Here is a 15,558-nt window from a genome sequence, read left to right as displayed (position 1 = left end):
AGTCATGCAAGCAAAACCTGATATACTTTGTGTGGCAGAAAAGCATTTGAAGACAGTAACCTGTGTTTTTTTACCCTTGTATTTTCCTCTTTCTGCCCCTCCCGTCCCCTACCAATTCAAACAGACTGTTAGTCCCTTTCTCATTTCCTCAGGGGGAGAATGTGGCAAGTTAGAAAGTAAATATGGCCTCTTGGTGGGCTAGGAACACAAGAGTAGGGGAGTGGCAAAACCCCAGAAAGGAAGTGACACTCAAGGTTCATCTAAAGGCGTGGTGGGCAGTCTTGCGGGCTGAAGCATGAGCCCCAAGTAGAGTTTGAAGGGATTAAGAAGCAACTTGGACTAATCATAACAGGCCCCATGGCGGGCAGTGGTACCAAACATCTCCACCCAGTGGCTGAATGTTGAGTAAATCTCACCGAACCACAATGAAATTCCAGAAGAGAAGGGAAGAACTCAAGAAATAACCATGCTAAGACTTCCCACCAATCCAGAACGGAAGGCTCAAAATAAAAATTAGGTTGAATTATAAAATGTAAAGTTGTATGTCTTCACATCTGAACGTATAGACTGAAAATCTTACCTGCTATACTTGTCATATCACTAAATTAAAGGTACCAAAGAGACTAAGAATCATAAGAACATTATGAAAAGCAGCAAGTCCCCTGAAATGAGCAACTCAGTATACGTTCAGACTCTGAATGTGAAAAACACATCCAAAATTTGGTCATGATTCAAAAAAGGGAAGTAGCATATATTTAAAGTTATAGGGATCATTTAGAGCACTTTTTAATGGATACTTGATATAGTGTTTCTTATATTTTTCCTCTAAAAAGCTGCTATTTAAATTGATGGTGGATCTTACAATTCATGGCATTTTGGAAGTGAGGAAAAAAATCTGTTTTTCATCATTTTCAGGAGTTTCAGCTGTCAAAATCCTACCCGTCAGCAACCAAAGTGTCAAAAATAAGGGATTTGTTAAATAAATCGTACTACATCTATATAATGGAATGCAGTACTTATAAATGGTCTCATGGAAGAATATTTAATGACAGGAGAAAAAGTTAAAGTTAACTAAGTTTTAAAAAAACCTGTGTGTGTGTGTGTGTGTGTGATCTACAGGTCTGCCTCCAAGGTGTCTCTCAAGCCCTCCAACCTTTAATGTTGTCCTTCAACCTAATAGCCAAATGGCACACCTGAGATCTCACCTCATACAACTCTTATGGGAGGTCTATCAGGTCCTCATATGGGTGACCAATCATTCAAGTTTTCCCAAGATTAAGGGGTTACCTGAGATTCCAGGACTAACATCAACAGCCCTGGCAAACTGGGACAGTTAGTAACTTTAGTCAGTGCCCTTCCTACACCGTCCTGCTGTACTGTCCATGAGCAACCTGCCTGGGCTCTTAGCTCCCCTGCTGCTGAGACCACCTGCAGGGCCTAAAATAAAACCTTGAGGTAACAGTAAGTACAATATATATTTTGTTAAATCACATTGAATCTGGAACACCATTTGCAGCACTTTCCCCAGGGATCTGTACTTAGCCCTGTACCTTTTTTCAATATTTCTGTACTTTTTATCAATGCAAAAGACCCTGCTGGGCTTCCCTGGTGGCACAGTGGTTGAGAACCTGCCTGCCAATGCAGGGGACACGGGTTCGATCCCTGGTCTGGGAAGATCCCACGTGCCGCGGAGCACCTGGGCCCGTGAGCCACAACTACTGAGCCTGCGCGTCTGGAGCCTGTGCTCCGCAACAAGAGAGGCCGCGACAGTGAGAGGCCCGCGCACCGCGATGAAGAGTGGCCCCCGCTTGCCGCAATTAGAGAAAGCCCTCGCACAGAAACGAAGACCCAACACAGCCATAAATAAATAAATAAACAAATACTTTAAAAAAAAAAAAAAGACCCTGCTAAGAAGATGAAAGACAAGTTACCACCTGGGAGAAAATATTTGCAAGCCACATAACCAACACAGAACTAGTATCTAGAATATATAAAGAATTCTCACAACTCCACGATAAAAAACAAAAAAAGCATGACATTTCACTGAGGAGGATATACAGTTAGCTAATAAGCACATGCTTAACCGTCAGAGAACCGCCCTTACCCTGCTCTTCCCATCAATCTTTAGCAAAACTCCCCAATTCTCCTGAGGCCACGCCCAGCTTTCTTTCCTTCTCCCAACCCAAGCCTGCCTTCCCTGATTTGGTCCTCTCTACATATTCCTTAATTAGTACTGCCATCTGCTCCATGCTATGGACCTTTTCTTGATGTCAGGAGGAAGGCCATCCTGGGGCAGTCATATCCCACCAAGTCAGGCCGGCCACTGAGAAGGGAGGTCGGGCAGTAAAGGAAGAGGGACTTTCAGGCAAGGGGGAAAAGGACAGACACAGCTGGGTGCAGGCAGAAGGATCTTTCTGGTGTTCCCCTCATCGTGCCAGAGGCCACCGGGTCCTTTCCCCTCCTTTCTTCTCAGATTGGCAAGAGGGGCTGAAGCATAGACTCACTTGCGTTTGTCTGTTCCCTAAGCAGTAAAAAGGGTGCACCTTTCAAATCAGTATCAGATGTGCCCCTTAATGGCCGGCAAAATGACTTCTAGTTATTTCACAGCCAAATATGGCTGGTTAAGGGGCAGGCCAAATTATCCACCGCAGGGGGCCGGGGAGGGGTTGGTGTGCGTGTGTCTGTGTGTGTGTGATCCATAGGGACAGATACACCCAGAATTAAAACAGTGGAGGGCGGAGACCTTCAGGATCCTTTGACACTCCCAGGTGGAAACCAGGTCGGACATGCATCCTGCATGGACCTTTCCTGCCCAGCCAGGATATCCTGTGTTTGTCAAAAGGACTGCACAGGGAGGCCCTGGCCATTGTCCTTCCCGAAATCTGCTAGTCAGCCCCTCCCCAGGCTGCAGCAGCCGCCCCGGGGCAGAGGAAGAGTAACTCTGGAAACGGTGTTATCAGCATCCTCCATGGACTTCCTCACCTCCTCCCCATCCTCGTTAGCCCCAAGCCCCTTAACATCCTCAAACAGAAACCTGGGAAGCTGGGATGGGGTCAGCGCCCTGAAGCCAGCCCTCTCTCTTTTGCCAAGACCTGCCTCTGCACAGCCCTAAGTGGGCAGCCGAGGGCTGCAGCTGGAGTCCCGAGCCCATGATGGAGCCGCGGCTGGGGCCTGAGGCTGCAGCCCTCCACCCGGGCTGGCCAGCCCTGCTGCTGTGGGTCTCAGGCCTGAGCTACTCTGTCTCCTCGCCGGCTTCTCCCTCTCCTTCTCTGGTGCCCCGAGTCAGAACCAGCTACAATTTTGGAAGGACTTTCCTCGGTCTTGATAAATGTAATGCCTGCATCGGGACATCTATTTGCAAGAAGTTCTTTAAAGAAGAAATAAGGTCAGAATCTCAATCAGATAACTCTGAGGGGCAACGTTCTGTTCCCTTCATGTCATGATGTCCAGGAGCTTCTTGAAATCAAGTCAGGATGTAATTTATGAATTTATGGGTGGGAGCTGAAGCAAAGCCATTTAATCATAGGGGGAATGAGTTAAAGTTGGGATGGGAAGGGGGTAAGGTGTGAAGCCAAATTCCAGCTCTAAATGCTAAGTCCAAAGTTTCCTTTGGAAGTGGGAGCTTAAAGTTTTAAAGTTTTCTAGGAATGGAGTAGCCTGGGACTATTGAGTTTACCAAGTTCATTTCTCATAGTGGGAAGGAAATAAAATTTATAGAAAGCTTACTATGTGACAGACAATTTAAAGCTGTTTTTATTTTCTCCTCACAACAATCCTGGGAGTTAGTGTTTTGCACTCATGATTCAGATAGTGAACTGAGACCTAGCAAGGTTCAGTGACTTGCCCAAGGTCACCGCCTAATAAGTGGCAGATCTGGAATTCAAACCGAGGCAGTTTGCTCCAAAGTTTCTGAACAAGTTTTCTGCTGTGAGATGTTGCCTTGGTCAGAGGAAAACCTAAGTTTAGTAAATCTCAATGCACCTGGCTCTCACCAAAGAATAGTACCACACTCTGGAATTCAGGCCTGTCAACACATGGTCAATGTATTGGCCTTTACTTGGCCTTTACTATGGCCAAGACCCAGCACGTGCTGTAATGGCATTGCTATAACTCTGGTCATTGCCCTCCGGGGTATCAGGACAGGGGAACGGTGTTACAAATAACAATAATAAGGCCTGATCCGATGCAGGCCAGAAGTGAAGTGTAAAGGACCTTGGGGAGCTCCAGGGAGAGGATATTAATTCCAAATGGGGACTGGAGAAAGCCTTCTCCAGGGGAAGGTGTTCTGAGCAAGACCTTGAAATTTAGCGGGAGGAGAGGGGCTTAAGTTAGAAGGATCAGCTTGAGCAAAGGCCCAGAGGTGTGGGAAGAGGTGAGAAGTCTTAGTGGCTGGAGCATGTGGCACGTGTGGAAGCATGGCAGCAGGAGGAGGTTGGAAGGGTCAGATGGGGCCAGGGGCCTTGAATGCCATACCAAGGAATTGGGACTTAACCTGTGAGCCAGTGGTCTCCACCCTTTTCAATAGAACATTTGTAATAGGCCTCTTCTCTTGTGCCTTCCCCCAAGGTCCTGCCTCTGGCTTGTAAGATTTGAAGACCAAGCAGAAGGCATTCATTTACAATAATTTTATTTCCAATCTGTATTAACCAAAGATGTATTTGAGTCTTCAACCAAGTTACTAAACAGAAATAACAAATAGAAAATACCAACAAAAATGTTGAACTTCTTTTGTGAGATGGTAGATATTATAGGGAGTGGATGTGAACGTTTCCTATTAGACCATTTTTAAAAAATTTTTATTGGAGTATAGTTGATGTACAATGTTGTGTTAGTTTCAGGTGTCCAGCAAAGTGAATCAGTTATACATATACATATATCCACTCTTTTTTAGATTCTTTTCCCATATAGGCCATTACAGAGCATTGAGTTCCCTGTGCTATACAGTAGGTCCTTATTAGTTATCTGTTTTATATATAGTAGTGTGTACATGTCCTATTAGACCATTTTTTAAGGCATTTTGAATGTTAAAAAGTTGAAAGACCTCCAATTGGGGAAGCTCTACTGCAGGCAATGGTGAGGATGTTGAGTAGGGTGGGGACAAGATGAGGCCTGTATTTTGGAAAGATCTTCTGGAAAGCAGTGTGCAGAACGGCCTGGTGATGCTGGCAGGGGCTGCCAGACCAGTTCTCCTAGTCCAAGAGGAAGATCATTGGGAACAAAGCAGGGCAGGAAGGATGCAAGTCAGTTCAGCTAGAGAATCATTTTGTTGATCAACTCGATGTGACAGGAAATGAAGATGTTGGAAATGAACTCAAAATTTCCCACCTAAGAAATGGGATGGAGAGGACCAAAAACACAGGGGGAGTGGGACTGATTCCTTGGAGAAAGAAGGCAGTGAGAATATGGGCATATTTTAAGATAGGAGCGAGGGAAATTAAGGGATTGAACTGAGGAAGAGCTCCAGATTCATATCCTCCTCCAGATAAGTAAACAAGAGTGTATGAATATTACAGTCGACTCTTCAAGTGGAAAGAAATGAGGTTTTTCTCATCAGTCAGGTAATGACCAAATTCAGGAAGCATTTCCCCAAATAGGTTTGTGTTCCAGCTGAGTTCAGGATATTACTTCAGCTCCCTCAGAATTCATTTTCCACGTGCGCCCGCCTGAAAGGGAAGTGTGCAGATCCAAGCAGGAAAACACCAGGCGGGGCAGGTTGAGGTTTGGAATGCTTCACGTTGAGAAATCACATCCTCAGCGCAAGGAAGCAGCGAGAGGTAGTGAGTGGCTCTGGGAACGTGGACTTGTTTATAGTCCTTTTCTCTACATTGTAAATAGTATTTTCCTTATTTTAAAAGTGATGTGTCTTTATTTTAGAATTTTCAGGAAATATTGATTAAAGAAAACACAAAATAAAAATCACAGACAATTCCTCACCAAGAGATCAGCGTTTAGTTAACATTTTGGTATATGATCCTTACCACCTTTTTTCTAAGTATGGATTAAAATTTTTTCAACAAAAATGTGATCATACTATGCATACTCTTTTGGAAACTTTTACTTAATCATGTATCGGAACACCTTTCCACATTAACTATTCTTCTCCACAATTTTATTTTTAGTGGTTTCGTGGTATTCGATTGCATCAATCAACCATAATTTATTTAACTAATCAACTATTGTGGGATAACTAGGTTTTTTTTTTCACTTTTCATTATTATAAACAGTGCTATGTTGAACATCCCTGTGGCTAGATTTTTATGCACATCAATGATTAATTCCTGTAACAAATTCCTAAAGGTGAAATTTCTGGGTCAAAAAATACAGTGAATTTTTAGGATTTTGAGATATATATATATATATATATATATATATATATATATATATATATATATCTCCAAATGGAGACTTCTACCTATAGAGCTTACTTTTTGCACACTCAGAAATGTTTACTATTACTATTATTTTTATTATGGATTTCTTCTCAGTTGAGCCCTTTTTGCAGGCTTCTTGCCCATTTGTATTTCTTCTTTGCTAAATTGTCTACAAGTTCACATCCTTTGCCTCTCTTTCCAATGGTGTGTTTGCTCATCTTGTTTTTGTTCATCTCCAAACATTTCTCCACTTTTAAAACTGATCATAATGCTACCTTAGGAGAAAGCCCATCCAAAACTTTCAGATATCAGGCTGAAATGCTATAGCCAGGCAAGCATTAGTACTCCAGTCCTGGTCCTCATTAAGGATTGGACAATGCTTGTTGTTCAACAACAAACAGAGGGTGAGCTCCCCGGGCTGGCTGGGTAGGCTGAAGACACATGGTTGGTGGAAGGATGTCACCTTTCCTTCTTTCCCTATCTTTTCTTTGGCAAGAATGGTAATGATGAATCTGATGCTTCCCATACACAACCAATGATCTTTGACCATTAGAATGTTTTCAGTACCAGTTTTCCATGCATTATATGTTGACTTTCAAATCATGAATGAAAAAGTTAAGGGAAGCTAGAAAAATGAGTCAACCTGATTTACATATTCTTCCTACTGAATATATCCCTATATATAAAATCCTAAAAGTGACCACCCCAACTGGCAAGTTCTACCAGGATCTGATTGATCAGTATTTGCATATGTGCAAGTAACAGGTAAGGTGAAAGTGTGGGGTATGGGGTACTTAATGGCAGTATTTCTGATCAGAATCACCCCTAAGGATTCCTCGGCTCTTACGAGGATGGACGTCTTACCTTGCCTTCCTTACTGTACCCACATGGCCTTACATCCTCACCCCCCATTCCCACAGTCTTAAAGAATGTTTAAATACTTCTGAGTGGTGGAGGACTCACAGCAAAATAAGTAAATCATTAAGTTTTATTTTGCCTTCCCTTCTCCCTTGCCCTTGTCTTTCTCCTTCACATCAGAAGGTGATAGTAATTACTGCTTTAACTCACTTCCTCAAATGAATTCAGAGGTCTTGGGAGCTTCAGGGCCCCAGAGCTTAGGGCAAAAATATCCATCTACACATTCAATCATCCATACACACATCCATCCATCCATCCATTCACCCATTCATCCACCCAACCTCCACTCTGTGCATCCCATTCATCCAGCCCTCCATGTATTCCTCTACTCATTTAACCATCTGTTCATTCAAATACCCACCCAACCATCCATCCATCCATCCAACTAAAATTATTGGGTACTAACTTGGAACCAAGCACTCTGCTAGGCACTTAGTTACAAAGTTGAAGGAGGCCCAGTCCTGGCCCTGAAGGAAGACAGAGACATGAACCAATGATTAAAGCAGAGTGTGAGGACTATACAAAATGTCCTACACAGGATGTCATGGGAGCATGTGGGAGGGAACCTGTCTCAGACTGGGGGGGATGAGGGAGTGAGAATCAGAAGAGATGATACCTGTCTGGGTTTTAATGGGTTGGGTAGGGATTATCCAGGGAAGAAAGAGAAACTGTCTCAGATAAAGGGATCAGCATATAACAAGGTGAGTGGAGGCCCAGAGGCCCAAAACAGTACGGCTTAGCCAAGGATGGTCAGTGGTTTGGTGAGACCAAAGCAAGCTTGTAAGGAGAGCAGCAGGAGATGGGCTTAGGAAGAGCATTGTGAACTGCTCTAAGTATGAACTGTATCCTGAGAGCTTTGGCAAGATGCTGGATGTTTTAAGTGTCCTGTGCAGAGCTGAGGGATGGAGAAGAGGGAAGAGAGGCATGAAATATTTAGGAAGGCGTGGCTACAAACTTAGTGTTTGACTGTATGCAAGCACAAGAAGTATACATTCTTGTCCCAATGTTGTCACTCTCCCCTACACCCCCAGCCTGCTCTCCATGTTGAGGGGCTTGCAGGGATGGGACCACATGACATTTATTCTTCTTTCCAGCTCTGGGAAACTATGATCTTGCTTTTCCATCTTTCAACCCAGTGAGGAACTCGGTCAGATTCACTACAAACATACCCATGATGTCAGTTCAGAAGGAAGATTAGAACTCTGCCTCTATTTTGTGGTTTTCCAAATTCTAGGATATTAACATTTTAGTGAATAAACAGCAGGGCCCATTTTCTCACTGACATTCTTCAGTTCAATAAAGTAGGTAATCAAAGCGGTAAGAATATTCATTTTTTTCCCATTCAGCATCCTAAAGTTATTACCATTTGGAAAGGGGGAGAAGTGTGGCCTGTAAACCTGTTTATTTGTCCTCAATTGGTCCTCATGGGACACCTCAAGCCATGGCTGGACATGCACCGGGATCCATGACAGTCACTTGCCAAGTCAGTGCTGTCCTCTCGGTAGAGCCTCCTCAGAAGGTGGGGACAGAAAAAGAGGACAATGAGGTTATCCCACAGGGTAGGGCATCCCTCCCCATGCCATCCCCACAAACCGGGAGACAAAGCCCCCTGAGATCTGTCCTCCCCTGCCACTAATTTTCTATGATTCTTCAGATAAGTCATCTTCAATTTTCTCATCCTCAAAATATAATTGACAAAGTGAGAGAGTGGCATGGACATATATACACTACCAAATGTAAAATAGATAGCTAGTGGGAAGCAGCCGCATAGCACAGGGAGATCAGCTCGGTGCTTTGTGACCACCTAGAGGGGTGGGATAGGGAGGGTGGGAGGGAGGGAGACACAAGAGGGAGGAGATATGGGGATATATGTATATGTATAGCTGATTCACTTTGTTATAAAGCACAAACTAACACACCATTGTAAAGCAATTATACTCCAACGAAGAAGTTAAAAAATATAGATAACCAACAAGGACCTACTGTATAGCGCAGGGAACTAATAATCTATAAGGAAAAAGAAGAATCTGGAAAAGAATTTAAAAAAAAAAAATATATATATATATATATAAAATGGAAGGGGGACAGGGACAAAATCATCTTTAAGGACCCTGCTAGCTATAACTCCTAATAATGTTACCCATCTGTTACCAAGCGCAAATTCATAAAATAGATGATAGAAGACTAAGTAGCAGCAAAGTGGTTTAGAGTACAAGCTCTGGAGCCATGAAGGCTACTTCCTCCAGTTCCTGGCTGTGTGACTTGGAGCAAATCACTGAACTTCTCTGTGCCTCAGTTTCCTCATCTGCATGGTAATAGCAGTGCTGACCTCATAGGTTTGTTGAAAGGTTTAACTGACTTAATGCACATAAAGTGTTCAACAAAGTGACCGCTAAAGTGATTCATAAATGTGTATCGCTGTTATTGTTATCTAAGAGAGCCACCTAGTTGTAAATCCTTAGTCACAGGCCCTTGGGGAGGGGTGGTTTGAACCCGCATGAACAAGAGTAGCTACAGGAAACAGGCCTGCCTCGGGGGCCTAGGCCCTTCCTTATTCTCCCAGTGGGGAGGATCATTTCCCATGGTTGTCCTAAAAATTCCAATAGAGTTGATTCCTTGCAAGTTTTCGTTGTCTGGTCTTCTTAAACAGATCTGTGGCGATGTCCTTGAATGGAATTCTTTGTGCCTACTTCCACTGCAGTTTGAATGGTCCTGCATTACAGAAGGCACTTACTGACAGTTCCTTAGAGCACCTTCTTTGAAAAGCTTTCAGTCTAAGAGTCTTAGTTACCCTAAGAGGGTAACTGTATCGTATAGGTGAGAAAACAATACAACGTAGGGTTTGGAGCTAGTTCCTCCAAAACTCATTATCATGAGGTTGCCCAGTAATGTGCAATAATAAGAATTTAAAGATTCTTATTGAAATTAAATTAAAAACAACAAGGTCCTAGTGTATAGCACAGGGAACTATATTCAATATCCTGTGATGAACCATAATAGAAAAGAATATGGAAAAGAATGTATATATACGTATAACCGAATCACTTTGCTGTACAGTAGAAATTAACACAACATTGTAAATCAACTATACTACAATAAAATAATTTTTTAAAAAAAGAAGTTCAATATATAACATATAAGCCTAATTTTCATTTGCAGTATAACCCTCAATTATTAATAATAATGAAGAGACACATTTTCTTAGGAATTTTTCATACATTAGTCAGAAGGAGATTGAACATTCTTCCCTGATGGAACTGTCGGCACACAGCTGGAGGAATGACTGGAGAAAAGGGTCAAGGTGGTGCCTAGAAAATCAGCAGATGGTAATAGGCCAGTGCCTCTCCCCTGGGGAGGATTCCATTGTGTGGAATCACACACCTCCTGGATCCCACATAGCTTTGAATTTGGTGACCCTTTAGCAGCCACTGTTCCCTGACACTTGGTTGGTACTCATCTGTGGACTGAAAGCAAAATTGATGGGGCTTTTGGGGGTTGGATATGAAGAGACAGTGCCCTCCCCAGTGCAGGACCAGAAGCCTCTTCAAGAACTGTGGTTTCAAGACCCAGCCGTTGTTCACAGAGTGGGCCGCTGCTAGAACCAGTGTAGCGAAGGAGAAAGATCATGGGTTTTTCTGACAGACAGCCCTGAGTTTGCATCCCTGCTTAGCAACATATTATCTGACCTTGCAAGGCACTTAAGCTCCGCAAGCCTCAGTTTCCACATCTGTAAAGTGGGGATGGGGTATTAGGAGAATCAAAGGTACCAGCATGTGTAAAGCTGCTGCCTTCACGTGGAGTAGAAGTTCAGAAAGCCATGGCTAGTCCTTCTGTGCCATTTGGATGAAGAAGATAAAAGTTTGGTTTTGGTATGCAGATCCCTCACCTTTTCTGACATCACATATACACTTCCCTAAGCTTGAGGAAACACAAATAGTCCTCTCACAGGAAGAGCTTGGAGCTTCCCAGTCTAAGGAGAAGAAATGGATCAGAACAGATGCTTTCCCCCATCTCCCTGTCCCCGGGCTCTGCTGGCCCTGGCAGTGTGGCTGGTCCCTGCTTAGTCCCTGCTCCCTCTCTCCAGCTCCCAGGCTGATCCCCAAAGGGCTATTCTTCCAGGTTTGACAACTGGCTGGCCTCACACCTTGGACTGTCTCCCGACGACTTGCCTTCTTACCCTGTAAATTACTCGGATGATTTCAAAACCTGGCGCCCCGTGGAGATCTCAAGGCTGGTCAGCAAACACCAAAACGAGATCTCGGACAGGAGAATCTGTGCCTCCGCAGCTGCCCCAAAGACCTGCAGCATTGAGCGCGTCCTGCGGAAAACAGGGAGGTTCCAGAAATGGCTGCAGGCCAAGCGCCTCACACCGGACCTGGTGCAGGTGAGAGTACTGGCCGTGGGGGTGGGGAGAGGGGGCAGAATCCATTCCCAGCTCACATCTCAGTCTGGGCAAAAGGAATTGTAGTCTGTCTAAAGTGGGACAAAACAATGTCATGAAACAGCATGGCTTGTGACAAGACAGGAACTAAACAGGTTTAGTTATAGGGACCCTTCCCATTGTCATTCTCCGTTCTCTCTGATATGACCCCCAGCGACTCTTTGGGAAACAGTTCCTAGCTTCCACCTCTGGTCTGAAGGACGGATGACCCTCACCAGCCTTCCCCCCCTCACCACAATGTTTGCCAACCCCTAAACAGTGACCGTTCTTAGAAGCTCCCATACATACGCATCCCGTTTCATGATCCAGAGACCCCACTTTGAAAATCGGCTTCCTCTTTGATCTCCCACCATAAAGAAGAACCAAACCTGAGTCACTGCAAAAGCAGACTCTGATAACACAGCTCCCTCCTCCCATCTGAGAGCTCCCACCCACTCCCACGGGTAGGCTGCCTTCAGAACTTCAGCACGTTGCCAGTGCCATCTTATCCTGCATTGGTCCCCTCCTGCACTATCGCCACTGGTATCGTGTTTTTCATCCGAACCAGCACAGTCATGTAACTCCACACACATCCAGCTGGCCCCCTGGGACAGAAGATGCCGCCTCAAAGGATTGAGGAGCCGCTCACCTTCAGCAAAGATGGGAGAGGAGAGGCTCACCTCAATCTCCCTGTCATGATGAGGCTGGAGGCTTTGGCATCCCTCAGGGGCACGCCAAGTCTGTTTCTTGAATTCCCCAGGCCACTAGCCCCTTCATAGGGGCACATAAGGCTGCCTGGGTAACTTCTGACCCTAACAAACAGACCTTCCCCTTGGTCTCTTCGAGATGAGCAACCCAGAATGAAGCAGTCACTGGTCCCTGCATATCTCGACCACGTGGCAAGACCATGTGGCTTTACTCTAAAGTCGTGTGGAAACTGCTTTGAAATCAACAGGAATCGAGCTGCTGGTGACATGGCCATCATCTGATACTGAGCTTTCCAATGTTGTCCTTTTGTACTCTGCACTTTATGAATCTCACTGGCATGGAGTGGGGAGAAAATAAGCCAGAGGAAGTCAAACTATTGCCAGGTTGGGGAGGTGGTGGCACGACCCAACCTAAGGGTCTTGGAGTTGGTGTGGGAAAAGGGAAGTGGAGGCTCAGGTGGAAAGAAGCTTATGGGAGCTGCTCAACACTGGGCAGAACCGGAAGACAGAGGATAGATATCAAAGCCCACACCATGGTACACACCCTAGGTGTAATGCCCCTGTGCCTCTCTTTCTGTGCCTGCAGACAGAGCCTGGGTACCCACCATCTGCCATTCTCAGGCTGACCACAACTAATACTGAGGCATGGGAAGGACCAATATGAGACCTCCTCTGCTTTGCCTCAAATATGTGCTCAGGAACAAATAGAAGGCCCCAGGAAGAGCAAAACAAGATACGCAAGGGTTTGTTTCAGAACCCCGTGAAAATCCCATCACTTCTTCCTGCCCCCATTGCTGTCTGGTCCCACGCTGACAGGCACAGTTCCCCTAAGGCACCGGCCCCAAACTACCTCCACCTGGGACCTAGCAAATGTACCAAAGGACAGAACATCCTGGTGCACAAGATACACTTGAGATTCACAGAAAGTGGCTAAACTGGCCTTGGGCTTTGAACTAAGGAAGACTCCTTCTTTCCCTCATTTTCTAGACACTTCCATAATACAGTGGGGATTATCCCAGGAGGCCTAGGAAGTCCAAAGCAACCTGCCCAGTACATCTAATGCCACCTACCTTGATGAGTATAGACGTTGTGGTAGGGGCAAAAGATCCCTGGGGTCTGGAAACTGTGGTTGAGTCCTAACTCTGCCACTAACAGCTGTGGCAGAACACGAAGGAGCTCAGAGACCCAGGAAGAGCAGAGAGCTTCTAGTTCCTGTTCATCCATGCGACAAAGATGAATCAGACACAAGCTCTGCCCCCCAGGATCATGTGGCCCAATGGTGAGGACAAACAAGAACACAAACCACCACAAAGTGTTGTAGTGGATGTTATGATAACAGCCTGTATGGGGACAAAGGACAGACTATTGACTTGGATCCTTCACTCACTGACCAGTTGACCTTGCATTTAAGTCTAGGACTTCCCCACTCTGCTCTGACATTCCTCCTCCAAAACTGTGCTGGGGGGAGGTGTCTGGATGATCTCAAAGGCCCTCCCAGTTCTGATATTCTTTGATTTCACATGACTCTACTTCACTTAGATAAGAAATCCTAATTGAATGCCTACTATCACCAGACACTGTGCTGGGTGCCTTGATTCCCTGTTTCTCAAAAGGCAGCAAATAGTGCCTGCTTTACCGGATTCATTCATCCTAGTGAGCTTATAGATATGAAGATATTTTAGAAAAAGTCCATCACCATAGAAGTATGTCAGTGTTGTTGTAATAAGTGGGTCCCCTTCTTCAATTTCTTGTGCTAAAACTTGCTCTACCAATTTTGTCAACGTGCATTAACATACAGCTAAAAAAGCTTTCCTTTTCTTTTTTTAACATCTTTATTAGAGTATAATTGCTTTACAATGTTGTGTTAGTTTCTGCTGTATAACAAAGTGAATCTGCTATATGTATACATATATCTCCATATCCCCTCCCACTTGCGTCTCCCTCCCACCCTTCCTATCCCCCCCTTCTAGGTGGTCACAAAGCACCGAGCTGATCTCCCTGTGCTATGCAGTTGCTTCCCACTAGCTTTCTATTTTACATTTGGTAGTGTATATATGTCCATGCCACTCTCTCACTTTGTCCCAGCTTACCCTTCCCCCTCCCCGTGTCCTCAAGTCCATTCTCTACGTCTGTGTCTTTATTCCTGTTCTGCCCATAGGTTCTTCAGAACCTTTTTTTTTTTAATCATACATGAGTGTTGAATTTTGTCAAAAGCTTTTTCTGCATCTATTGAGATTATCAAATGGTTTTTCTCCTTCCATTTGTTAATATGGTGTATCACATTGATTGATTTCTGTATATTGAAGAATCCTTGCATTCCTGGGATAAACCCCACTTGATCATGGTGTATGATCCTTTTAATGTGCTGTTGGATTCTCTTTGCTAGTATTTTGTTGAGGAATTTTGCACTTATGTTCATCAGTGATATTGACCTGTAGTTTTCTTTTTTTGTGACATCTTCGTCTGGTTTTGGTATCAGGGTGATGGTGGCCTCGTAGAATGAGTTTGGGAGTGTTCCTCCCTCTGCTCTATTCTGGAGGAGTTTGAGAAGGATATGTGTTAGCTCTTCTCTAAATGTTTGATAGAATTCACCTGTGGAGCCATCTGGTCCTGGGTTTTTGTTTGTTGGAAGATTTTTAATCACAGTTTCAATTTCAGTGCTTGTGATTGCTCTGTTTATATTTTATATTTCTTTCTGGTTCAGTCTCAGAACATTGTGCTTTTCTAAGAATTTGTCCATTTCTTCCAGGTTGTCCATTTTATTGCCATATAGTTACTTGTAGTAATCTCTCATGATCCTTTGTATTTCTGCAGTGTCGTTGTTACTTCTCCTTTTTCATTTCTAATTCTATTGATTTGAGTCTTCTCCCTTTTTTTCTTGATGAGTCTGGCTAATGGTTTATCAATTTTGTTTATCTTCTCAAAGAACCAGCTTTTAGTTTTATTGATCTTTGCTATTGTTTCATTCGTTTCTTTTTCATTTATTTCTGATCTGATCTTTATGATTTCTTTCCTTCTGCTAACTTTGGGATTTTTTTGTTCTTCTTTCTCTAATTGCTTTAGGTGTAAAATTAGGTTGTTTATTTGAGATGTTTCTTCTTTCTTGAGGCAGGATTGTATTGCTATAAACTTCCCTCTTAGA

The 15,558-nt window shown here is 44.1% G+C and overlaps 1 protein-coding gene across 1 annotated transcript in view; it reads left to right on the top strand.

Annotated features, from left to right (window-relative positions):
* The first annotated feature begins 3,032 nt into the window (after nucleotides 1-3,032).
* Nucleotides 3,033-15,558, top strand: part of DIPK2B (divergent protein kinase domain 2B) — a 48,179-nt gene continuing 35,653 nt past the window's right edge. The window contains exons 1-2 of the mRNA XM_059911313.1: nucleotides 3,033-3,385; nucleotides 11,409-11,673. Coding sequence (XP_059767296.1) covers nucleotides 3,150-3,385; nucleotides 11,409-11,673 — 501 coding nt within the window. The 5' untranslated portion in view covers nucleotides 3,033-3,149. The remainder of the gene's footprint in view (nucleotides 3,386-11,408; nucleotides 11,674-15,558) is intronic.

Source organism: Balaenoptera ricei, chromosome X (assembly GCF_028023285.1).
Source record: "Balaenoptera ricei isolate mBalRic1 chromosome X, mBalRic1.hap2, whole genome shotgun sequence".
In the NCBI taxonomy this organism is placed as follows: domain Eukaryota; kingdom Metazoa; phylum Chordata; class Mammalia; order Artiodactyla; family Balaenopteridae; genus Balaenoptera; species Balaenoptera ricei.
This window is presented reverse-complemented; position numbering and strand designations above follow the sequence as displayed.